The sequence below is a fragment of the Helianthus annuus genome, chromosome 16 (assembly GCF_002127325.2).
Source record: "Helianthus annuus cultivar XRQ/B chromosome 16, HanXRQr2.0-SUNRISE, whole genome shotgun sequence".
NCBI lineage: Eukaryota > Viridiplantae > Streptophyta > Magnoliopsida > Asterales > Asteraceae > Helianthus > Helianthus annuus.
This window is the reverse complement of record NC_035448.2, coordinates 73,436,666-73,461,721: the sequence shown is the minus strand read 5'-3', so window position 1 is coordinate 73,461,721 and position 25,056 is coordinate 73,436,666. Positions and strand designations below refer to the sequence as shown.

Sequence of the window (25,056 nt, the reverse complement as noted above, 5' to 3'; positions counted from 1 at the left end):
CTCTCTGATGAAGTGATATCTCAGCTGTATGTGCTTTTTCTTCGAATGGAAGATAAGATTCTTTGCAAGGTGTATTGCACTTTGATTGTCACAGAATAGTGCACAATCAACTTGTTCCTTGCCGAGCTCTTTGAAAAAATTCTTCAACCATATAAGCTCTTTGCTTGCTTCAGCAACTGCCATATACTCTGCTTCTGTGGTTGAAAGGGCAACACTTTTCTGCAGGCTGGACATCCAGCTTATTGCAGTGCCTCCCACTATAAAGACATATCCGGTGGTGCTTTTGTAAGATTCTTTACAACCACCAAGGTCAGTATCTGCAAAACCCTTCAGAATAACCTCTTTCCCCTTAAATTGTAATGCCACTTTAGAAGTCCCTTTCAAATATCTTAGCAGCCATTTAACTGCTTCCCACTGTTCTCTCCCTAGATTGGACATAAACCGACTAACAACTCCCACTGCATGAGCTATATCTGGTCTCATGCATACCATGTCATACATGAGGCTACCAACTGCCGATGCATACGGAACTTTAGTCATTCCTACTTTGTCTTCATCTGATCTGAGTGACTGAACTTTAGAAAGTTTAAAGTGACTTCCCAAAGGTGTGCTTCGAATCTTGGCATCTTTAAGGCTGAATCTTTCTAACACTTTCTCAATGTACTTCTTTTAAGAGAGTGTCAAAGAATCCTCTTCTTTGTTTCTAAAAATACTCATCCGGAGTATTTGGTTTGCAGCTCCCAAGTCTTTCATCTCAAACTCTTCAGACATCTGCTTTTTCAGCTTCTTGATCTCTGTCATGTCTGAACCTGCAATCAACATATCATCCACATATAGTAATAGAATGATATAAGAACCCTTAAACCTCTTGATTTAACAACAATGGTCATTGTCACATCTCTTGTATCCGACTCTTCCCATGAAGTTATCAAACTTCAAATACCATTGTCTGGGCACTTGTTTCTGACCATACAAACTCTTCTTCAACTTACACACCAAGTTTTCTTTGCCTTTAACCTGAAAACCTTATGGTTGTGTCATGTAGATATCTTCTTCTAAGTCACCATGTAGAAAAGCTGTCTTGACATCTAGTTGCTCTAGATGCAAGCCTTCTGCTGCTACAATACTGAGAACAAGCCTGATAGTAATCATTTTCACCACTGGAGAAAATATTTCATTGAAATCAATTCCCTCTTTCTGCTGAAATCCCTTGACCACTAATCTTGCTTTGTACCGTTTGGTACCATCATGTTCATCCTTAACCCTGAAAACCCACTTGTTCTGAAGAGCCTTCTTTCCAGCTGGAAGTTTGTTGGATCGTCGTGTGACCCTAAACAGTCAATCTGAGTAGTTCATCATCTAATACAAAGGCGGAATCAATGTAAATGATGTCAAATAGCTTGTTTTCCTTTAATTTCCTTCTTATATATCAATTCTGAGCTTTTACACAATTCTGACAAAAATTTGGCAGCACCTCAGGTCTCACACTAATTCCGAATGAAATGAATCAGGAGCATCAGGTATTTATAGGCTACGTAATTCTGCACGAAGCTGTTCACGCGAAATTACTAGTTCATGCGAGATTATGTAATTCCATGCGGAATTACTAATTCCGTTTGAACCAACTAATTCCGTGCGAAATTACATTAGTGTAATTTCGTGCGGAATTACCCTAAAACACTGTTTCTCGATTTCCGTGCCCTGATCTAATACAATACAATACAATACAAGACTCTATAAAGATGAAGTTAACAGACATCAATGCATCAACAGACTCCCCCTTGGATGTTGACGAAGTCTTTAGCATCCTGTCTTCAGTCTTTAGTCTTGATCTTTTGTTCTCTGCCTTGAATTGTTTTGTCATTGTAATAAGCTTCCTTCAATCTTCTATCTTCAAACTTTAATCTTCAATATCCCCTTTAAATGTTGATTCCAGAATTCTGACTCCCCCTTTCGCAGACTCCCCCTCTCGGTATGCTGGAACTTGAATTTCTGGTTCAAACTTTAACATTTTCTTTGCCATGGGGACTGTTTCCTGTTTCTCAAACATATAACATTACAATCTGTACAATCTCAAACTTTCATTAACTGTTCATCGGTATTAGAAATCCACTTAAGTATTCAGGTCCAAGTTAATGACCCTGATTACTCAATTTATCTTACCAAGTCCAACTTAATGACCTTGGTTGATCTGTGACTAAAATAAACTGTTTTTTGTTCAATAATTTTCAAACATTTTCTGAAAATTACAAGTTTCAAATTAATGAACTTGTTTTGACTTTCCAATTTCTCAATTAACAGATTAAGCTCCTAACTCATCATCCAGCTTAGAATCTTTCAGCATCTGCTCCAACCTTCTGAATCTGAAGATCAACTCTCCGCTTTGGTTTGTCGAAAAAAAAACAGAAAAGAAAAAACTTTTTGGATTTTTTTAATAAAGTTTCTAAACTAGAAATGAATTGCAAAAATTAAATGCAGAATGTAAACTATTTACAAACATATTTTTGGTGAGCGTGTTAGGGAATCATATCAGCTAAAGACAATTTACTAGCACCGTTAAGCTTGATAACATACTAAGTTTTAAACAATTCACTTAGATTGTCAATATACTGATCCTCTTAAATTTTCATACAAACTTCAATCTGTTTCAGGATACGATTTAGGTGAATTAAAGAACTTAAACTTATATGTGTGTCCCACCTCTTGAATATACTCCCGTATCCAGATCCCAATATTCAGTCTTATAGGTGAGTATACCACAGATGATATAAAAGGGTTAGATGCGAAACCGTGAGAGCTCAGGTCAGAACTTCCGTTCAGCAGAGAGATGACGGTTCGACTTTAGGTGTGTTCCCTTTAGAGAATCTTTTCTTCAACAGCACATGATTAGCATTTTTCAATGTTTCATCATTTTTTATGCTGAGGGCGATGCTTTTATTTCAAGCAAGCAGAAAGTATTATACGGGGACTAGGCCATTGCTTCCGCAAAATTAGAAGTCTCGGAATAATACCCCAGATATCACTGAGTATAAATACCTAGTATCTCAGAAAGAGGGACCTTTCAAACAAGATTCCAGGGGTTACCTATATATCCAAGATTTGTTCCCCACAAAATAAGCAAGTTTGAATTTTAGGTTTATATCCCAAACAAGATTTACTGAATGTATAAAAACCTATCGACATATCATCAGCAAGATTGTTTAAGAACTTTTTTCTTTACAAATCTTTAGCGTACCGTAACTGTCAAACCGATGTACTATCATTTTCCCTTTATACACAAACTCTTTTTCAGTTTTCTATTGTTTTTGGATTTTGAAATTTTCTCATGTTTTTGGATTTTTGAAATTTTTTACTGTTTTTGTATTTTCTGAAAATATAATACCCCCCCTAAATACCAAAACAAGTAAAAAATCGACAAACCATTGCAGATTGTTTCTCAACATCATCATCTACAATGTCATCCTCATCAACACTAATAATTCCATCCGACACCGAAAGAAGCTTCATACCATTTAGTTTTAAAAGATATTTAAAACGAGTTTTATCAAAAGCTTTGGTATGTAAATCAGCTTTCTGTTCGTCAGTGTGGATTTTCTCAATTCGTATCAACTTCTTCTCGAAGCAATCTTGGATGAAGTGATGACGAATTTCTATATGTTTCGTTTTAGCGTGATGAACAGGATTTTTCGTTATACTTATCACGGCCTCATTATCAACAAAGATAGGGGTGTTAAGAAATTGCAAACCGTAGTCGCGCATCTGTTGCTGGATCCACAAGATCTGAGAGCAGCAACTACTAGCAGATACATACTCAGCTTCACATGTGGATAAAGCCACAGAGGTCTGCTTCTTACATTGCCAGGTGACCAAACGTGGTCCAAAGAACTGACAACCCGCTGTTGTTGATTTTGCATTAACTTTGCAGCTTCCGTAGTCAGAATCAGAATACCATTCGAGCGTGAAATCGCCTGTTTTTGGATCGCACAACTCTAATGAAGGAGTTCCTTTCAGGTAGCGTAATATCCGTTTCACAATCACCATATGCGAAGCTCTAGGACTTGACTGAAACCGTGCTGCGAGGCACGTCAGATACATGATATCGGGTCTTGAAGCAGTTAAGTACATCAACGATCCGATCATGGAACAATAGGTTGTTTCATCTACCCTGTCTCCGGTGAGATCCGGGTTTATCCCATGATTAGTCGCTAGAGGGGTTGAAGCTGGAGTAGATCCTGACATCCCAAATTTCTTTAATATATCATGAACATACTTCGTCTGGTGTATGAAAATTCCCTCAGGTAGTTGATCAACTTGAAGACCCAAGAAGAATTTCATCTCCCCCATCAATGACATTTCAAACTTTTGCTTCATAACTAATTCAAAATCTTTACACAAATTCTCATTTGTTGACCCAAATATGATGTCGTCCACGTATATTTGAACGATCAGAAGATGTCCGCCGACCTCTTTGGTGAAGAGAGTGGCATCCACTTTTCCACGGATGAAGCTGTTGGCTAGTAGGTGTTGAGATAATGTCTCATACCAAGCTCTCGGGGCCTGGTGTAAGCCATACAGCGCTTTATCCAGCAAGTAAACCTTGTCTTTGTGGATTGGGTCGGTGAAGCCAGGTGGCTGTCCGACATATACCTCCTCTTTTACCTTCCCGTAGAGAAACGCCGATTTCACATCTAACTGAACACTTTAAATCCCTTCCACGATGCAAATGCTAGAAAGATTCTAATCGCTTCTAGTCTAGCCACGGGAGCATATACTTCGGTAAAATCTATACCCTCCTGCTGACTAAAGCCCTGGACTACGAGTCGAGCTTTGTTTCGAACAACAACTCCTCGGTCATCTCTCTTGCATTTAAATACCCATTTTATGTTAATTTTCCTGTGACCATCAGACAAATCTACTAACTTCCACACACCTAACTTCTCAAATTGACTCAGTTCCTCCTGCATTCCGTTGACCCAAGAATCTTCAGTAAGCGCCTCCTTATAAGTCCTCGGTTCAATCTGCGAAATAAAACAACTAAGTGAAAACTCAGTTTGTAACGAAGCAACTGTAGAATAAAAACAAGTAAGCCCTTGGTCAATTTGACGTCTTGTGCGAACGCCTGATTGCAATTCTCCTATGATCAAATCCTCTGGATGATATGAAAGTGTTCTTGGCATTGCTTCGCCTGGAACATCTACCTCGCCTTCCAAATTCGTAATATTCTGGTTTACATCTTGTTCACCGACTGGATCTGTTTGTCTTGAACTCTGGATCTGCTCCCCCTCAGAATCTGAATCTCCACGATCAAGTATTGGCATGTTATCAGATTCTAAATTATCATTGACTATCGTCTGATTTTTAGGAGCTTGTTCCGAAGATTGTTGAATATCATCATGTTCACCAGCATTACTTGGACCGGCTTCGTCATCATTTGAAGTTTTCTGTGGTCGCCTAGAATACTCAGCTGGAAATCTTTCTCCTGATGACTCATACTCTCTTAGAATATCCAATTCATCAAAGAACTCTGGTTCTTCTTCTGCTTCTTCTTCCATGTCAAACGAATCCCACAAAGTATCGTAGTTAAAACGCCATCAGTCGCCTGGATTTTGTGGTGGCATAGTGTAAGCTTGACACTCAACATTCGGTGCTTCAATTATCCGTTTTAAGCTTGGAACAAAGACACGTCTTAATGGACTTGAATAACCAATGAATATGCCTTCGATGCTCTTTGGACCAAACTTCCCAAAAGGCTCTAGAACGGTACAGGGAGACCCAAACGGTTCTAAATACTTCAGGTTCGGCTTGCGGTTATTTATCAACTCAAAACACGTTTTGTTGAATTTCTTGACAGTAAGAACCCGGTTGAGAGTATAGCAAGCGGCTGACACTGCTTCTGCCCAAAAATTGATTGGTAGCTTTGAATCAGCAAGCATCGTCCTGGTCGTTTCAATTAGCGTCCTGTTCTTTCGTTCTGCTACTCCATTTTGCTGTGGAGTGTAAGGAGCACTAAATTCATGCAATATACCTCTCTCATCACAGTACTCTTCCATCCGATTGTTCTTAAACTCGGTACCATTATCACTTCTGATTCTTCTGATTCGTGCCTGGTACAAGTTTTCAATCTTTCTGAATAACGCCATCAAACTTTCAAACGTCTCATCTTTCGACTTCAGAAATGAAACCCATGAAAATCTGGAATAATCATCAGTTACTACAAGACAATAGAGATTCCCAGTAATACTTTTGACGTTCACTGGACCAAAAAGATCCATATGAAGTCTCTCTAAAGGTCTCGAAACTGAATTGACTTTCTTTTGAGGATGTGATTTCTTCTTCTGCTTTCCTTTGATACAGCTAACGCACTCCCCTTCCAGATGAAAACCTTTTATATGAGCACCAGTAACCAAATCATTGTGCACCAGGTGATTCATTTTTCGCAAATGTATATAACCCATTTTTCTGTGCCACAACTGTGATTCTTTCTCTGTTGCTCTAGATATAAGACAATGAGCCTGACCCATGGTTATAGTAGCAACACTCATATCCAACACGTACAGATCATTGACTCTTGGTGCTCTCATGATAATCCATTCTTCGGGAACAACAAATCCTGGTTTCAAGATCAAACACTCTTTGTCGGTGAAGTGTGTTATATACATCCTATCACAGATTTGAGAAATACTCAACAAATTATTCTCCAGCTCGGCAATGTAATTCACTCTCAAACGTTACAATCCCATTACTTAACGTTCCTTCTCCAATTATCCTACCTCCTTGATTACCGGCAAAACCTACATAACCTCCGTTAAAACCACGAACATCGTACAACAGGGTTTTCTTCCCTGTCATGTTCCGAGAAGCTCCACTATCCATAATCCATCTTGAAACGGATCTCGGAAGCTCCTGCACATTTTACAAACATTTAGTTAGATTTTGATGTTACCCAAGCCTCTATTGACTCAGGTAACTGGACATCAAGGACAGTTCTTTTGGTGATCAATGGTGGAAAATTCTTATCATTGATCTTCAAGCTTTCTTCAGACCCAACCTCAACCTCTTTGTATAAGAAATACTCATTTTTCCAGAGGTTGACCAGATGGTTGGTCTTTCTTTGAAACATTTTTCTGTTCAGAAGTTGTAATCTCTCGCGGTTCAAGTTTTTCATAATAATCCAAAGGAACATTCATCTTTACCGGTGTGGTAGAAGATGATTGTTTTTCAGTCTTAGAAGCCTTTGGTTTTGGAACACTTGCTTTCTTTTCAAAAACTTTTGGCTTCCATGTTTGTTGAGATGACGCAACCCGTTTGTAAAACTTGTCAATTTTAGTTACCAAATTCTTAACAGATTCATTTTTGAATTTAATGTTTTCATTTTTCAAAACCTTTTTCTCAACAACCAATGGAGCTTTTCCTTTCACATCAACTTTCTTTTTCTGAATCTCAACAACTTCAGTCTAAGGCTTCAAGTTGGTACACTTTCGTGCAATATGCCCAACTTGATTGCACTTGAAGCAAATTCGGGTGTCAACTACCCGACTTGTACCTTTAGACTGAGGCTGTGATGCCTTTTTCTCAAAAAACTCTTTGTTTGATTTTGAAAAGATTTTAGATTCTTCATCAGAAAGTGAACTTGAACTTGTCACAAACACTTTCTTCTCAACGAACCTTCTGTTTTGAACATTCTTTCTTTGATAATTCTTACCACCCTGATAACCACCCGACCATCTGTTTTGTTTGTTGTTATAAAAACGCGGTGGAATAACAGGCTTCTTAGAGTAAGCTTTATCTTTTTCAAAATTCATTTGCCTTTTTGTTCGTTTCAACCCTTCAATTTCCGACACATCAATCTCAATCAACTTGAACACATTTGTCAATTTAGCAACATTAACATTCTCCAATGGAAACTCAGAATCCAAATACAACTTATCCGATCCCGACATCTTGTACATGACTATATTAGGTTCTTCATTTAAGTTGTGTTTGGCTTTGGGTTTCGGAATGTATTTGTCCAAGAAACATCCATCTTCCTCAGTAGTGTCACTTTCAGATTTTAAAACTTTCTCAGCCGTGCTTTTAACAATTTCAGATTGGGCACTATCTTCATCGGAAGATGAAGTGAATGTGACATCAATTGTGTCCGGAAGTTTCACTTCATGATCATCTTCATCATTAACCAACCCTGATTGTTTCTTTGAATAGTTGTTTAAAACTGGTGGTGGAACCTGGTGAAACCCAACCCCAGTTCCATCAAAGTATACATCTTCGCCTGCTTTGTTTTTCCTGACGGGTTTGGGAACAATGTGTTGCAGAACAAAGCTTGCGGAGTTGTAACTATTCAGTTTCAACTGGATGCGTTCATTTTCAATTTTAGCTTCTTGAAACTGAAGCTTCAACTTAGCAATTTCATCCAGTTGCTGGTTGATTAACTCTTCTTTCACCCTAAGAACTCCCGACAGATGAAGATTTTCTTTTGTTGTCTTACCGTTTCTTTCATCAGAATCTTTAACCGTTCGTTTTAGCTTCTCAAATTTTTCGGAAATCTGACGATTTTCAAGAACTAACTCTTTGTTTTCTTTCCTAACTCTTTCTATGTCAGTTTTATCATTTTCAATTTTGTCAGTTAATTCTTTTAATCTGTCATTCGAAGCTTTCAACAGTTTATCATGGTTAAGGATGTGATCTTCAACACTTCTGACTCTACCAGTCAGATCTTCAATTTTCTTACCACTGAGGTAAGTGATTGTACTACACACTTTGCACTCTTTCATGCAATTTTTGCAGTCATTCTCAGATTTAATTTTCTTACCTGACTCGTGTATATCATTTGAACTGACCTTATCTTTGGACTCAGTTCCAGAACTAGAATCTACCTCAAGTTCTTTTGCAGCAAGAACTTTATCAGCCATCTTCTTCAAGTTTTCTTCGGTAAATTCTTGTGAAGTATCAATGATCCCATCATCAATCTTCTTTGGCTGCTGCTCTTTTTCTTTTTCTTTCTCTTTTTCTTCTACTTTCTCTTTTTCCTCTACTTTCTCTTCTCCACTTCCCCACCATAATCTTTGCCAACCCTCTTCTTCTTCAGCAATTTATTCAATCATGGTATCAAGACTAATGGTCTTTGGATCAATAGCAATGTTTCCCATGGAGTCAATATAGCATTCTCTGTCTGCATCCCATCTCTTTGCCCTTTTAGCTTCAGTGAATATAGAAGATATTCTGATCATCCTGGTTTGAGCTTTCATCTTTCTGTTGACATACTTCTCTTTTTCATTTCTGCTGTCTTTAAAAGGAACAGGCTGAACAGATTTTGCCATAAACGTATATCCTACCGCATCCTCCTCTGGCAACAATTCGCTCCAGTCAAAACCTTCGTCATCATGAATCACAGCGAGAGCTCTGGATTTCTCTTTGGAAGTATCCTCAAGCTGCTTCATTCTTGGCGGTTCTGATTTGTTCTGATGATAGATAGCTCTTTTGTAGTAATCTTCTCGGGGGGTTTGCAGTATCATCAGTGTAAGCATTTCGACATTCACGCTTATAGTGACCTTTCTGTTTACACTTGAAACACGTCACTTTTGACTTGTCAAAGCCTAACTTGGTAGAAGGTCCACCAATAGACTATCTTCCAGTAATCTCCATGAAACGCTGCGCTCTTCTCACTGCACTGACCATACACCACCTTATATCGATCAATTCCATCTCCTCATGATCTATTTGATCGTAATCTTCCTTTGTTAGGTTGGTATTTCCAATCTTGCCTGCCACAAGACTCTCATACGACTCTAGCACAGAGGCTAAGAAAACCATCTGCTGCTTTGCAGATTCCTCGCTGAAGTTTTGAGCGTTCTTTAAATCCACAACAATGTTGCATTGAAATAAGTTCTTTGATGCTGATTGGCTTGAAGTTGACGAAGAACCACTGTGAAAACCACTGCTTGAACTCACTTTACTTGATGTGTTGGAATTTTCAGCAGAAAAAGCTGTCTTGGGAGATACATTCAGCCCATAAAAAAGTGTTAGACCGGCTAACACAACCGAATTGGTTACTTTTTGGATAGTACAACTCCAAGTTCTGCTGATATGAAGAATGATTGACTTTGTTTGATTTCTTTATCTCCAGCTCGTGACTCTCCAGTCTTTCAATCAACAAATCAACTGTAAGCTTCTCCGGCTCGATTGCATTCTTCAACATCAACGCAAAGTATTGCCAATCCATCTCATCCGGCAACAAGTCAAACAATTTGTTCACTATTTCTTCTCGAGAATATATAATTCCATGTCTCGCCAGCTCCAACTTCAAGTGCCCGAACCTTTCAATCATCTTGGAAACAGATTCATTTTTTTAAACTACCAAATAAATCAAACTCTTTTCTTAACAATTTCTTTTTGTTTTTTACTATTTCAGCACTACCCACGCATTTTACTCTTAACTTTTCCCATAGATCTGCAACATTTGTGTATTCAATCAAAGAGATTATGTCGTCTCTGACAGACTGATGCAGCAATGCGATGCACTTTTGCTCAGCAACAAAATTCTCTATATCTTCAGTTTGTGTCAGATTTTCACCACGTTGTCCTCCATCATGGTATCCATTCTTTAGACTTTTCCAGCTTGGATATGCAAATGCCTTTAACCACTCTTCAAATTTCTTGGCCCGCCGACTGTACTCTTCAATCGCCATCAACTTTGGAGGTTTGTTATATGTACCGTATGCACTCTCCACGCTTAAGGCATCCGACAAAGTTTTCTTTGCATTCGGAGTGTTCTCATTGGTATTGCTTGAAGTATCATCTCCAGTGTTTCCAGCAAAGGCAAACATATCACTGAAAGGATTCATGAACTCGTCTATCTTTACGTACCTGAAACAGTCGACAGATACTTAGAAAATTTTTGGAATTTTGAAAAATTGACTTTCAAACGAAATTAGTTCACACGGAATTGTGAACTTCAAACGAAATTAGCCTTCAAACGAAATTGCGTTCACACGGAAATAGGTTTCGAACGAAATTACCACACTTCAAATGAAATTAATCTCTTGGTGCGGAATTAGTAATTCCGTTTGAATGATTCAAGCGGAATTAGATTCCGTGTGAACTCAACAACAAATTTCAAGCGAAATTAGAACAATACAGCTAATTTCGTGCGGAATTAGTGATCCAGTTCAAACGAGATTAATATAACGTCAGCATATTCGAACAACTTTTCAAGCGAAATTAAGATTTTTGTTCAATTTTGATCGATTTTAAGTCCAAATCTTTCAAGGATTAGTTAACACTCTGTTTTACGTGATATATGTGAGCTTTAAGCCATTTCAACCGTTAAAACTTGTTCAAATCAGAAAAGAATGAGTAGAAGTGAGAGAATCTGATGAAATCAAGCTGAATTGGTATGAACTCCTCGTCCTGAGCTCTGATACCACTTGTTGGACCGTCGTGTGACCCTAAACAGTCAATCTGAGTTGTTCATCATCTAATACAAAGGCGGAATCAATGTAAATGATGTCAAACATCTTGTTTTCCTTTAATTTCCTTCTTATATATCAATTCTGAGCTTTTACACAATTATGACAAAAATTTGGCAGCACCTCGGCTCTCACACACTAATTCCGTATGAAATGAATCAGGAGCATCAGGTATTTATAGGCTACGTAATTCCGCACGAAGCTGTTCACGCGAAATTACTAGTTCACGCGAGATTATGTAATTCCATGCGGAATTACTAATTCCGTTTGAACCAACTAATTCTGTGCGAAATTACATTAGTGTAATTTCATGCGGAATTACCCTAAAACACTGTTTCTCGATTTCCGTGCCCTGATCTAATACAATACAATACAATACAAGACTCTATAAAGACGAAGTTAACAGACATCAGTGCATCAACAAAGTTTTGTTAAGAGCCAGGTCTTGTTCTTCTCAAGCGAGTTCATCTCATCTTTTATTGCTAGCTCCCACTGCAATGAATCTTTCAACCCCATGGCTTCGGAGTAGCACTTAGGTTCACCATTTTCTGTCAAAAGTATGTAATTGATAGATGGTGAATATCTGTCTGGTGGTCTAACGACTCTGGAGGATCTTCTTGGTTGAAACTGAGGAGTTTATGGGGATTCTGGAATTTGAGGAGCGACCTCTTCTTCTTCTTCTTTTGCAGAATCATTAATAGAATCATCCCCTGAGCTCCCACTGTCGATTGACTCATTCCCATTTTCTGGAATGTCGACTGAAGCTAATTTTCTTGTTTCACAACTTTCAAATTTAACATAGTCTTTCTGAACTTCTGGTCCTTTGGTGTTTCTGTCTTTATACAATTCGTTTTCATTGAAGACGACATTCTTGCTTTTGATTACTTTTCTATCTTCATTATCCCAAAGCCTGTAACCCATTTGTTCTGACCCATAACCAATGAATGTGCACTTCTTGGATTTTGAGTCTAACTTATCCCTGTCACCAGCTTCTAACAAATCGTAAGCACTACAACCAAAGACTCGTAAGTGTTCGAGACTTACCTCCTTTCCTTTCCACATTTCTTCAGGCAACTTGAAATCTAAGGGACCGGTTGGTGAACGGTTGATCAAGTAGGCTGCAGTGCTAACTGCATCGGCCCATAATGTTTTGGGCATCCCGGCATTTAGCCTCATGCTTCTAGCCCTCTCATTTAGAGTTCTATTCATTCTCTCAGCTACACCATTCCGCTGAGGAGTTCCAGGAACTGTCTTGATCATCTTTATCCCTTCCTTGGCGCAATAGTCAGTGAACTGCTTGCTTATGTATTCCCCACCATTATCAAACTTTAAGCACTTTACCTTCAAGTTAGTTTCATTTTCAACAGCAGATTTCCATATCTTAAAAGCATCAAATACGGCAGATTTATGCTTAAGAAAATATACCCATACCTTTCGTGTTGAATCATCAATGAAAGTAACATAATATCTTGAGCCTCCTAGAGATAAAACTGAGGTTGGTCCATATACATCCGAGTGAACAAGCTCTAACTTCTGAGCTTTCGGTGTCCTCCCTGTCTTCACAAAAGTAACCCTCTTTTGTTTTCCAAGAACACAAGGTTCACAGAATTCAGTTTCCACTTTCTTCAAGTCTGGAAACTTACCTTTCTGAGCCAACATCTTCAATCCCTTCTCGCTCATGTGTCCGAGTCGGTTGTGCCATAAATTTGATGGACTCGGACTGGTGGTCATTGCATGAACACCTTCAGCAGAAACTTCTGCCATGCATAAAGTACCTTGCTTCTTTTCTTTGGCAATCACTAAATTGCCTTTGATCACTTTCCATTGTCCACCCCCAAAGTGAACATTAAACCCTTCATCATCCAGTTTACCAATTGAAATCAATTTTCTCCGCAAATTAGGAATAACCTTGACATTTTTCAATGTCCGTATAGTTCCTAATGAGGTTTACATCTCCAATACCCGTGATATCAAGCATTTGATCATCTGCTAAACGAACTTTACCAAAGTTACCTGTTCGTAGATTCTTGACCATATCTGGGCATGAGATAGCATGGAAAGAAGCACCTAAATCCATAATCCAAGATTCAACTGAATCTTCAACAGAACAGATGAGAACATCACCTAATTCTTCCGAGGATACACTGTTCACTTCTTTCTTTGAAGCGGGTTTTGTACATTGGCTTCTATAGTGACCTTTTTCTTTGCAATTCCAACATTCAACGTCTTTTCTGTTCTTTGACTGTCCTCTTCTTCTGGACTTGGACCTGCCTCGACTATGTCCTCTTTCGTTTCTTCTTCCTCTACTTTCTGTATGCAATAAAGAATTAGAATTAGAAGTCTCACCATTGCTTCTCCATCTGATATCTTCGTTTACTATCAAGTCACGAATACTATCGAAAGTGAGTTTGGTAGTGCCGGATGCACTACTAACAGCTGTGACTGTGCCTGACCAAACGATGATAAAAGGAGTAGTGCTTGAACTTTATCTTCAAACTTTATTTCAACCGAGGCTAAACGAGAGATAATTGAGTTAAACTTATTTATGTGAGCGGTAACCGACATGCCTTCCTTCATCTTGGTATTAACCAATTGTCGGATGAGGAGTACTTTGTTTGAAGCGGATGGTTTTTCATACATGTTGGACAAAGCTTTCAATACACCATATGTGGTTGTTTCATTGACAATGTTGTAAGCAACACTCTTTGCCAAAGAAAGCCTAACTACACCCAAAGCTTGTCTATCCAACAACTTCCATTCTTCATCATACATGTCATCTGGTTGTTCACCTGACATAGGCAAATGCAAATTTTTCTGATATAATAAATCTTTAATTTGTATTTTCCAAAATCCACAATCACTTCCATCGAACTTATCAATCTTGATTTTACTATCTTCTGCCATTAAAAAAAAATTACCAAATTACTACTAACCAAACGGGTTTGTACTGCTAAGTGGTAATTTATACAAGCGAAAGCAATAATCAGAAACAAATAACTTATCTGTTTCAAGCTTTAATGGTAGGGACAAGTATTGATGGATAATGAGATCTTGTTCAAAGTTGAGGGACCTTTCTGATAAATTGAGAACTTCAATTTCTCCACCACCAAAAATAAAAGATGAGGGGCCTTTCTGATCAATTGGAAACTTCAATTCCACCAGAAATAAAATACGGACGTGCTTCTCCTTCTTCCCCAATTCCACCAGAACAAAAAAAAGCTCTGCAAACTTTTATTTCCTTCTTCTTCTGCTCCACTGCTCGATCTCCCAAGAGAAACAAGTAGGCGACGGGTTCGTCGGAACTCTAGACAGTCGCGACAGCGGAGACGATTCTGGTGGCGATTCGGACGGCGACGATGACGGTGGTTCTGGCGGCGGTCTCTGATCAGAAACCCGGCGGCTGGTGTGTTGTTTCTGGTCTTCAATCGGAAACCCTAGCTTCGCGATGAAGAGAGCGGTAGCGGCGGCGGGTGACGAGCGGCGGAGGCTGACGAGCGTCTCTGATCAGAACCCTAGTTCTGATTTCACAGGTCAATATCTTCTTCCTCCTTCTACACCTCTGTGTTCGTGTTCAACAACAAGAGCCTGAGCTCTGATACCAGTTGTTAGGATCAGGATACACACACGAACACAGAACTCACACACACACCATTTTCTGATGAAGAACACAAAGATTTATAGTGGTTCGGTCGGTTCTGACTTACATCCACTCTTGGTAACTAGGAATATTTGTATTGAGCTTTTGGTACAATTTTACAGATACATAACAATCTCATATATATAAGATTGAGGAAAGAGAAGAATGTTCCAAAACATTATCCTATGAAATCTGGATTACCAAGACAATTATCCCCTTATCAACTTGATCAGCGTTGCTGACCTCAGGTTGATCAAATTGTCAAGTGGTTTGGCTTCACACACAACAATCTCCCACTTGAAGCCACATAATAATCTTCACATGTGCTTCAACTATGCATTAGTATCTCTGTAAAAACTTTGATCTTATCACATTCCTAATTACCCTCTCATCTAGGGATGGCAAAAAAGCCCAAACCCGATGGGTATACCCGAAACCCGAAACATACGGGCAGGGTATACCCTAAGCCCGATGGATATGGGCCGGGTATGGGCTTAAAAAGGGAAAAAAATTGGGTATGGGTATGGGTTTTGGTGATACCCGCCCGATACCTGACCCATTTACCCGAATAATACCCGAAAGAATCATATTATCAATTTCCATATATATATATATATATATATAAACACTACATGCACTTATTACTATATGACTAGGATCATTGCTGAACAAATGGATTCTTGTTCACAGATTAAGTTATTTTTCATGTTAGTATGTCATCTTGTTCGATACTGTTGGCATAAAGTTTATACTCTTGTTTACACAAAATTGTTTAGTGTTCAAAGATTATTTCTTAAAATCCAGTTACTAAATTTGTTTAAGTAGGTTGCTAATTATATTCACATACCGTTGCTTCCATATTGCATAAAAGGATGATAGTTTACTGTTATATTTGTTCACAGATCAGATTGAGTTGTTACTAACTTGTTACCTTTGTTTATGAAAGATGAATTCTTGCATTATTTTTTCATGTACATTTCAGATTTTTTTTCTCAATTTGGTTGAATTATATCGATTTCGAGTTATTTGAATTCGAATCGTTTCAAACTCGATCTGTGAACAAATTGCACATTTGTCCCCATAGGTATTTTTAAGAAACTAACGGGTATACCCGATACCTACAGGTATGCCGGATACCCGACGGATAATAGGCCGGGTATGGGACAAAAAATTACAACCAGGTACGAGGGTGGGATTACCAATACTCGGTCCAAAACCGGCCCATTGCCATTCTTACTCTCATATTCTTCATAGTGAATTCGCAGATAAGCCCTTGTCACCCTCTGCAAAAACCATGTCTGTAATCCTCCGGGTTTTACCCGACATAGCAACCCGATCCATCCACCACCTCTCAACCCAGACCCGCTCTCTATTTCAACTCAATCGCATAATCCTCCAACCAGTTTTAACAAAATCTTTCTCTGCTTCTACAACCGAACCACCGGTTGTCTCTAATCTCCCGACCACAACTTCTAAGGAACAGCCACAGCAATCTGTTCATGAAACACCCACTCTTGAATGGATCAATCGAAATGGGTTGTGTGGTGAATTGAGTGAAAAGGATGTGGGTAGAGAGGTTAGGTTGTGTGGGTGGGTTGCACTTCATAGGGCTCATGGTGGCCTTACTTTTATTAATCTTAGAGACCATTCTGGAATCCTTCAGGTTCGCTTTCTATTGAACATCAACATTTGATTTTATCAATTTCTGTTTGGTGTATGAATGAATGCTTATTATTATTATATGTATAAAACAGGTTACAACACTTCCAAATGAATTTCCTGAAGCTCATTCTATGGTGAATGACTTGAGACTTGAGTATGTAGTGTCTATACAAGGCGTTGTTCGGCTCCGTCCAAGCGATTCCATTAATAAAAACATGAAGACTGGCATGATAGAGGTCGGATCACATATAATTTAACCTCTTCGAAACCATGATGCAAAAGATATTAATACATACTTCAGGTCACTGCAGAACAAGTTCAAGTGTTGAATTCGGTGAAGGCTAAGTTGCCATTCTTGGTTACCAGTGTAGATGACGCAAAAGATTCTATTAAAGAGGAAATCCGCTTGAGGTAGCCTTTTGTTGTTGTTGTTGTTATTTTATCGAGAATTACGTTAAAGATGTTTTTTTAGTCCATTTGGTTACTCTTTTTGGTTAAAAGCATTATTAAGATGGGTTTTGTAGATATCGTTGCCTTGATTTACGACGACCACAAATGAGTTCCAACATAATGCTGCGACATCAAGTGGTGAAGCTCATGCGGAGGTATTTAGAAGATGTGCATGGTTTTGTGGAGGTATTTTCTATAGAATTTAAGTACAAATTTATTTAAAAATGTCTAATTCAAAAAGTTATAATTCCTACTTTGTTTTGATGGGTGTAAGGTAGATTGAGACTCCAATACTGTCTAGGTCAACTCCTGAAGGTGCTCGGGATTATTTGGTTCCATCAAGAGTTCAGGTAATTTAATTTATTTTATTTAGCTAAATTTTAATTCGACCAATTAATTTTTTGGGATCCTTCTTTATCTTCTATAATATGATCTTTTGTTGGCGATATGCTATTTAAAGCTACGTGTGACATTTTATGTTGTAAGGTAGTTGTCAATGATGGCTATATGCCTATATTTATACCTTGAATGCGTAACATTAATTGCATACAAGGTTTAAAAAAACGCAAACGATTTTCGAGGCGTTTTCTCTTCGCCTCACGAGGCGTAAGCCCGAGGCAGAATTAAAAAATAAATATAAAAATTATATATCTTACAAAAATAATAATACTAACTAAATTCATCATCAAATTCATCAAAAACACACATAAAAAAGACATAAATTGCTTGAAATTGATACAAAAAGTCAAAAACAAATACCAAAAACCCCTGAGGTGCAGCCTTTTTAGCGCCTCAGCCCTTCTGAGACGCACATACAATAAAAGACCCCTGAGGCGCGCCTTAGAATCGTTTTTTGGGCTTTTCGCCTCGAGGCGCGCCTTGAGGCGCACGCCTCAACCGTTTTTTAAAACCATGATTGCATACTCATAATACATGCAATACACACACACACACACACACACTCTCTTCCGTTTGGTACTAGGACGACAAGGTAATTAGATAAATAAAAGAGTTAAATGCCATTTTAGTCCCTGTGGTTTGAGCCATTTTGCCAGTTAGTCAAAGGTTTCATTTTTCGCCAGTGGGTCCAAAAAGGTTTCATCGTTGCCATTTTAGTCCATTAGGTTAACTTCATCCATTTTTTATGTTAACGAGAAGGGCAATTCGGTCATTTTATATGGCCGAATTGCCCTTCTAGTTAACAGAATTACATATAAAATGACCGAATTGCCCTTCTTGTTAACAGAAAAAATGGATGAAGTTAACCCAGTGGACTAAAATGGCAATGGGGAAACCTTTTTGGACCCATCGGCGAAAAATGAAACCTTTGGACTAAACTGGCAAAATGGCCCAAGCCACAGGGACTAAAATGGCATTTAACTCTAAATAAAATAATACAACATAAGTCTATCTAGCATCTTAATTGTTGGTGTGTATTCCACTGTTTACAAACAAATCACGTCAAGAAACGTCATCACATGAATTATACATTCAATTTAAACTTCTACAACATCTTTATTCGCTTATGATCTTTGTATAATTTACCACTAACTGGTCAATTTAGGACAACCAATATATAAGGAGTCCATAAACATTGAGTTGTTTAACCAAATATTTGATTTAGTAATCACATTCAACTCAACTATATATAAATCTCAGATACAGTTAAAATAGAAAGTGCATTATATATGAGAACATAAGAGAGCTTTTGGTTGAAGTTAGAAGCATAGAGGATGCTTTTATGTATGCACACACACTCTTTACCTTGGTTTTATAATGCGTGCATACTGCGTGATGTGCCTGATGCGCTGATGAGAGCGCATAGCCACAACTGATGCGTTGCGTTTGCGTGATGCGTGAATATTGCCGCATTTCGCATAATGCGCTCATCGCATAATGCGCTCTGATCCACACAACATTGTTTCTTAAGTCTTTTTTCCAGATTTTATGAACTGGGTTCGGTTTTTTTCAATAATTAATATCTTGGTATGCTTGATTTGAACCAAAAAGCACAACTCTTATCTTCTTACTACGTCATTTGTTTTACTTTAAGTATGTTTTTATAAGTTTTTATGTATAAATATTTTTTATAAAGAGCGCATCACGTGATGCGCTCGCATCACACAACAGATTTTTGGACCAAGCGCATTGGAGCGCATCACACAATTTAAAACCAAGATCTTTACAAAGGTACAAATTTTGATATGCTTTCCATTTTAGCAAAATTTACTTTGCTTTTGGTTGACAATGGTCTCTACAGATCCTAAATATCTTATCGATATTTAAATTATAGTAATTATATCCTGATTCACTCTAGTTCATTTTATGAAGCCAGGAACATTCTATGCTTTGCCCCAAAGTCCACAACTGTTCAAACAAATGCTAATGGTCTCAGGTTTTGACAAATACTATCAAATAGCAAGGTAACCTTTTTATCTTTTTTTTTTTTCTTATTAAATGTGATTTTGTCTAACTTTTTAACTAATTCCAGCATTGTTGTGTTGCAGATGTTTTAGGGATGAAGATCTAAGGGCCGATAGACAACCTGAATTCACACAATTGGATATGGAATTGGCTTTCACCCCTCTCGAGGACATGTTAAGCCTCAATGAAGATTTAATTCGAAAGGTTCGTACACTGATGGTACCCCTACCAAAATTTTGGATTTGGTCCCGAGCTTTTTAAAAGTACACGGATGATCCCGGTGGTTTGCACTTTGTAACTCATTTAGTCCCCAACATTGCCAAAAGTCACATGGATGGTCCCTTTGGTTTGCACTTTGTAACTCATTTAGTTCTTAACTTTGACCTGCTAAAACCTTTAGATTTGTTGGCTGGGGCTAAATGCGTTACAAAGTGCAAACCACAGGGACCATCCACGTACTTTTTGAAGGATAGGGATCAAATCCAAAATTTTGGTAAACCACAGGGACCATCCGTGTAGTTTACTCTATTTCTTTTTTGCTTATAAAGAATTGACTCCAAAATTGTATTGGATTTTTTTTATGTTTTAATGTTTCCCGTTGCAGGTTTTTTTAGATATAAAAGGTGTTGAGCTACCAAACCCTTTCCCGAGGCTTACATATGCCGAGGCAATGAACCGTTATGGCTCAGACAGACCCGATACCCGTTTTGATCTTGAACTCAAAGATGTAAATATTTACTTTCCGCTTCATTTAAATTAAAAGACTCATATAACCCTTAGCAATTCTATCGTCTTAATTGCAGGTATCCGATATTTTCTCCGATTCTTCTTTCAAAGTTTTCACAAATGCCTTGAATAACGGCGGAATAATCAAAGTATTATGCATCCCTTCAGGAGCAAAAGCTTTTTCCAACACCGCTCTTAAAAAAGGTGACATCGTTAGTGAAGCGATTAAATCCGGGGCCAAGGGTTTACCGTTTTTGAAGATACAGGAAGATGGTAATAGTTAAATACATACATATGCTCCTTAAAGTCAATGGTTATGTGTGTGCACATTATTATATAGTCAACAATACTTTATTTGTAGGTCAACTCGAAGGGGTTCCTGCACTAACATCAAGCCTGGATCCCGCTAAGAAAGAATTGTTTTTGAAAAGATGCGAGGCAGGATCAGGTGACCTTATCTTGTTTGCAGTGGGTCCCGCTTCGTCGGTCAACAAAACTTTAGACCGGCTCAGGTTGTATGTAGCCAACATGTTGGGCTTGGTTGACCATGTAAGTTCTCATCGTAATACATTTTGACCTCTGTATGTACGCATGGTTGTAAAAATCCCGACTAGGCATCGATTAATCTTGATTAATTTTCGATTAATTACAATTAATCCCGATTATATCCGATTAATCCCCGGTTAATCCCGATTAATCGCTAGTCCCCACCTCACCGACCGACTAGCGACTAGCGATTTCTACAACCATGTGTACGCATATTATTCTGAAATGTTATTAATTCTTATTTTCTTTATATATGTAGTCTAAGCATTCTATCTTGTGGGTAACGGATTTTCCGATGTTTGAATGGAATGATTCCGAGCAGAGGCTTGAGGTTTGTAATACGGGAAAGAGTGTTGTTTAAATTTGAAAAAAAAAAATCTTAATAAAGAGTTTAAATATTAATTTTCGTTTTGTAAATCTTTGTAGGCACTTCATCACCCTTTTACGGCCCCTAACCCCGAAGACATGAATGATCTTGCTTCTGCTCGTGCGTTGGCTTATGACATGGTCTACAATGGCGTTGAGGTACTCTTTTTATATTAAATTAAGAGAAGGGGTATATTAGTAATTTTTTCACATGGTCACATATGAAATGGTAGCATTGTACGAATAGTCACATTTATTTTTATAAAAGTGGGACCCATAATCACATTTATTTGACATAGAACCAACCATATGCATCCAACCGACAAGTTAAAATGTTGAGTTTTTTACAAGATGTTTTCATAAAGTTTTATATTTAATTGGTTCGATTTGTTCGTTTAGATTGGTGGAGGAAGTTTGAGGATTTATCGGCGTGATGTCCAACAGAAGGTTCTAGAAGTTGTTGGCATTTCTCTTGAACAGGTGAGGAGATACAGCTTATAGCGGTTGTTTGTTGAACTCCATATAAATTAATCTGTAATTAACTATTAATCTGTAATTAACTATATATTTGCAGGCTGAAGCCAAGTTCGGTTATCTTCTAGAAGCGCTAGACATGGGTGCTCCTCCACACGGTATGTGATTCTAGAATTAATTACGAATAATTAAAAATGTTTGACTAATAAGTCAAATATTAATAAAATATCCATCTATCAAGATTGGAGATATGTTGCTGGCCAAGATCAATACTGCCAATAATTTTAAATTAAAACTAATCGGTGGTTTATTTGGAGAAACGACACAAGAAAACTTGAGACTGTTGACTATTTAAGTTCAAATTTACGGTCAAACGGGCTATTTTTCAATGTTCAGATGAGTTTAAAAAGCTAGTCTTACAAGAAATCACTATGATTAATTTAGGGGTGTGCAGAATTTGATGTGGGTCCCAAAAATCGAAATTCGACTCAATTCGATTCGATTATCAAGAATTTGAATTCGCTTCAGTTTAAATTGGAGTCCAGTAAATCGAATACGAGGTTATAATTATAAGTTCAGTTCGAAATTCGAATTCAAATGTTACATATTTATTTATTATATTTATATATAATACGCACATATAACTTTAATTTGGACTATAGTATAAATTAATCTATAAACCAAATATAAGTCCTAAAATAGCCCATTACCAAGCCCAAATACCCATAACGATTTACATATTTTAAATGAATTTGAATCAAAACGAATTTGTTTGAATTTTTCGGAATTCAATTCAAATTCAAATTTTTAGTTGAATACAAATTGGCATTTTAATTCGAATCGAGTTGACCAGCTTTTAATCAAATTCGAATTCAAGCAAAAAAAAAAAAATAATAATAATAAATTATTTGAAAAATTCGATTCTAGTATTTCGAAAATTCGTTGTTCGATTCGATGAACACCACTTGATAACCATGACAATACTTCACTTCTCAATAATTGATCTGCATATATTGAAGTGTTACCGCAACTCGCAAGATGGTTGTTAATTTTAAATCTGAAACTCTGCATGGTTGATTGACATTCATATTGTAATATTTATTTTTTCGGATAATTTGACTTGAGTAAACGACAACGGGTTTACAGGAGGAATTGCTTATGGGTTGGATCGATTGGTGATGCTACTGAGCGGTAGCAGTTCAATAAGGGACGTGATCGCTTTCCCCAAAACCACCACGGCACAATGTGCACTTACTCGTTCTCCTTCAGAGGTGGACCCTCAACAACTCCGAGAACTCTCTTATCGCCGTCATTAGCCTTCTTTTTGATCCATGTTTCTTTTTTATAACCATTTTGATCGATATTTCATTTTTATATAAAAAAAAACTATTCATAAACTTTCATCAGTTGTAATTTTATCTTAATTTTTATTATAGTTATCATAAGTAATTTTGTTGTGTTAAAATTGAGATCAATATCTATCTAGGAATAAAATTGGTTCAGAGACAATATAACCAGATTAACCCGTGATCGACACAAATTGTTTAAACTGAATTTAAATCTATAAATTTTATGTTTAAACTAGTTTTTATGTACTTTATTATTCTGTGGTCATGTATGATTCCATCCTCAGCTTTTAATATATGCATCGTTGCGTACTTAAACTAGACATCCTTTTGAATTGGTAAGTGGGTGGGTAAGTAGTCTATTTTCTTCTTCATAAAATAGCTGCAAATAGTAGATGAAATAAAATATTATTTGAAAATAGGTTCAAATTCTTTAAAAATAAATTAACTTTACTAATAAATGATCCAGGACCAGGTACATGAATTGAACATTTTAAGTAAAAAAAAGTGGTGTTGAAGAAAACAATAAGGACTTGAATATTAATTGGGCAAGTCTACTTAGGGGCTATTTGTTTACCTTTTAATGAGTCTCTTAATGGTTCAGACCTCTTACTGATTCAACACTTAGTGGTTCAGACTGTTTGTTTCGTGAGCAGATGTCTGAATGGTTCAGACATTTGCCTCTGAATGGTTAAGAATTATACAGAGTCTGAATGGTTAAGACATCTAATCTGAATTTGTTAGACATTTGCCTCTGAAGGGTTAAGCATTATACTAGTTCTTAATGATTCAGACTTCTTACTGGTTCAACACTTAATGGTTCAGACCCCCTCCTGGTTCAGCATTTAATCATTCAGAAGTTGCCAAACAGCCCCTTATTTCAATCCCATATCTAGCCCTAACATAACAACAAGCCCTAAAATTGTAGCTAGGCAGCTGACCTTCAACTTCACATTATTTGTGGTTGGGAATTATTGACATAATTGTTTAATTTATTGTAGCTAGAGATTTGCTTTCTTTGTTTAAAAAATATACAACAGATTTTGAATTCTGTTTTTAAAAAATTGTAATGTTTTTATTTATTCAAATGTATAGGAAAAAAAGAAATTTAATGAAACAATTTAATATATGACTTCGTTAAGAAGATTTCACTTCCAAGGCTTAGAGCCAAACAAGCAACATGATCACATAAAACAACAAACAACATAAATATGTCAACCTAAAATACTTGTATGACACACATACTTCTTAATGAAGTATTAATACACAACCGGCCATGACATTATGTATGACAGCTTTGTCTAAAATACTTAAACTTAGACTAAATGATTTATGTTGTAAAAAATGAATGAAGAATAATTAATCAAAGACATGATGAAAGTATGGGACCCACAGTTTCCTCCCTTCATGAAAATAGAAAAAAGAATAACATATATTGAAACTACATAGGTTATAACCGAGTGCTTTTATATGAAACACTTCAGTAAAGTAACTAGCTTTTGCAATTGTTTCTTTTAAGTTAACATCATAGAAAACATAAATGAAATATATGTAATAGCAGACAGGCCAGCAGAGAATCCAGTTAGAGACGCAACATTGGAGTTCGACATACTTGTTAAGATGATCTGGTTCCCCTTTAGGATGTATGTTCATGATGGTAGTACCGAATTCTTTAAGGTTGAAGAACTCATAGTAATGGAGAGAGAAAGGGGGCAATTTTAGTGTTGATGTTATGAATGTCTTAACCCTAATCCATCTTTAGTAATCTCCTATTCTCCTTATATACACTTAAGGGGAAACCCAATTAGTTAATAAGGGTAATCTGGCCCATCAACAATTACCAACTAATTATATTATAGGTTTAATATATTTTGATCCAAATAATATAAATGATTACAATGGCTACACAATTAAATATAATCATAATAATTATATTTAATTTTACATTCTCCCACTTAGCCGA

The 25,056-nt window shown here is 37.1% G+C and overlaps 1 protein-coding gene across 3 annotated transcripts; it reads left to right on the top strand.

Annotated features, from left to right (window-relative positions):
• Positions 1 to 14,662: 14,662 nt before the first annotated feature.
• LOC110918463 (aspartate--tRNA ligase, chloroplastic/mitochondrial) lies at positions 14,663 to 23,212 on the top strand. 3 transcript variants are annotated; one of them, XM_022162771.2, is made up of 17 exons: positions 14,664 to 14,992; positions 16,224 to 16,280; positions 16,365 to 16,762; positions 16,854 to 16,997; positions 17,063 to 17,172; positions 17,286 to 17,397; positions 17,490 to 17,561; positions 19,543 to 19,634; positions 19,719 to 19,839; positions 20,240 to 20,362; positions 20,439 to 20,634; positions 20,723 to 20,910; positions 21,167 to 21,238; positions 21,334 to 21,432; positions 21,673 to 21,753; positions 21,848 to 21,905; positions 22,894 to 23,212. In XM_022162771.2, exons 1-17 carry the CDS (start codon positions 14,908 to 14,910, stop codon positions 23,061 to 23,063), a joined length of 2,178 nt encoding a protein of 725 aa, XP_022018463.1. In that variant the 5' UTR covers positions 14,664 to 14,907; the 3' UTR covers positions 23,064 to 23,212. The 3 variants fall into 3 exon arrangements, with proteins under 3 accessions (XP_022018462.1, XP_022018463.1, XP_022018464.1); XM_022162770.2 differs by having other exon boundaries at positions 14,663 to 14,992; positions 16,224 to 16,762; XM_022162772.2 differs by lacking the exons at positions 16,224 to 16,280; positions 16,365 to 16,762 and having other exon boundaries at positions 14,855 to 14,992.
• The last annotated feature ends 1,844 nt before the right edge of the window (positions 23,213 to 25,056 follow it).

Excerpts from the sequence above, each read along its gene's own strand:
- LOC110918463 (XM_022162770.2), top strand. The coding sequence starts at position 14,908 with ATGAAGAGAGCGGTAGCGGCGGCGGGTGACGAGCGGCGGAGGCTGACG. Across the intron at positions 19,840-20,239 it reads ATGAAGATTTAATTCGAAAG|GTTTTTTTAGATATAAAAGG; the intron begins GTTCGTACACTG and ends TTCCCGTTGCAG. Across the intron at positions 21,239-21,333 it reads ATTCCGAGCAGAGGCTTGAG|GCACTTCATCACCCTTTTAC; the intron begins GTTTGTAATACG and ends AAATCTTTGTAG.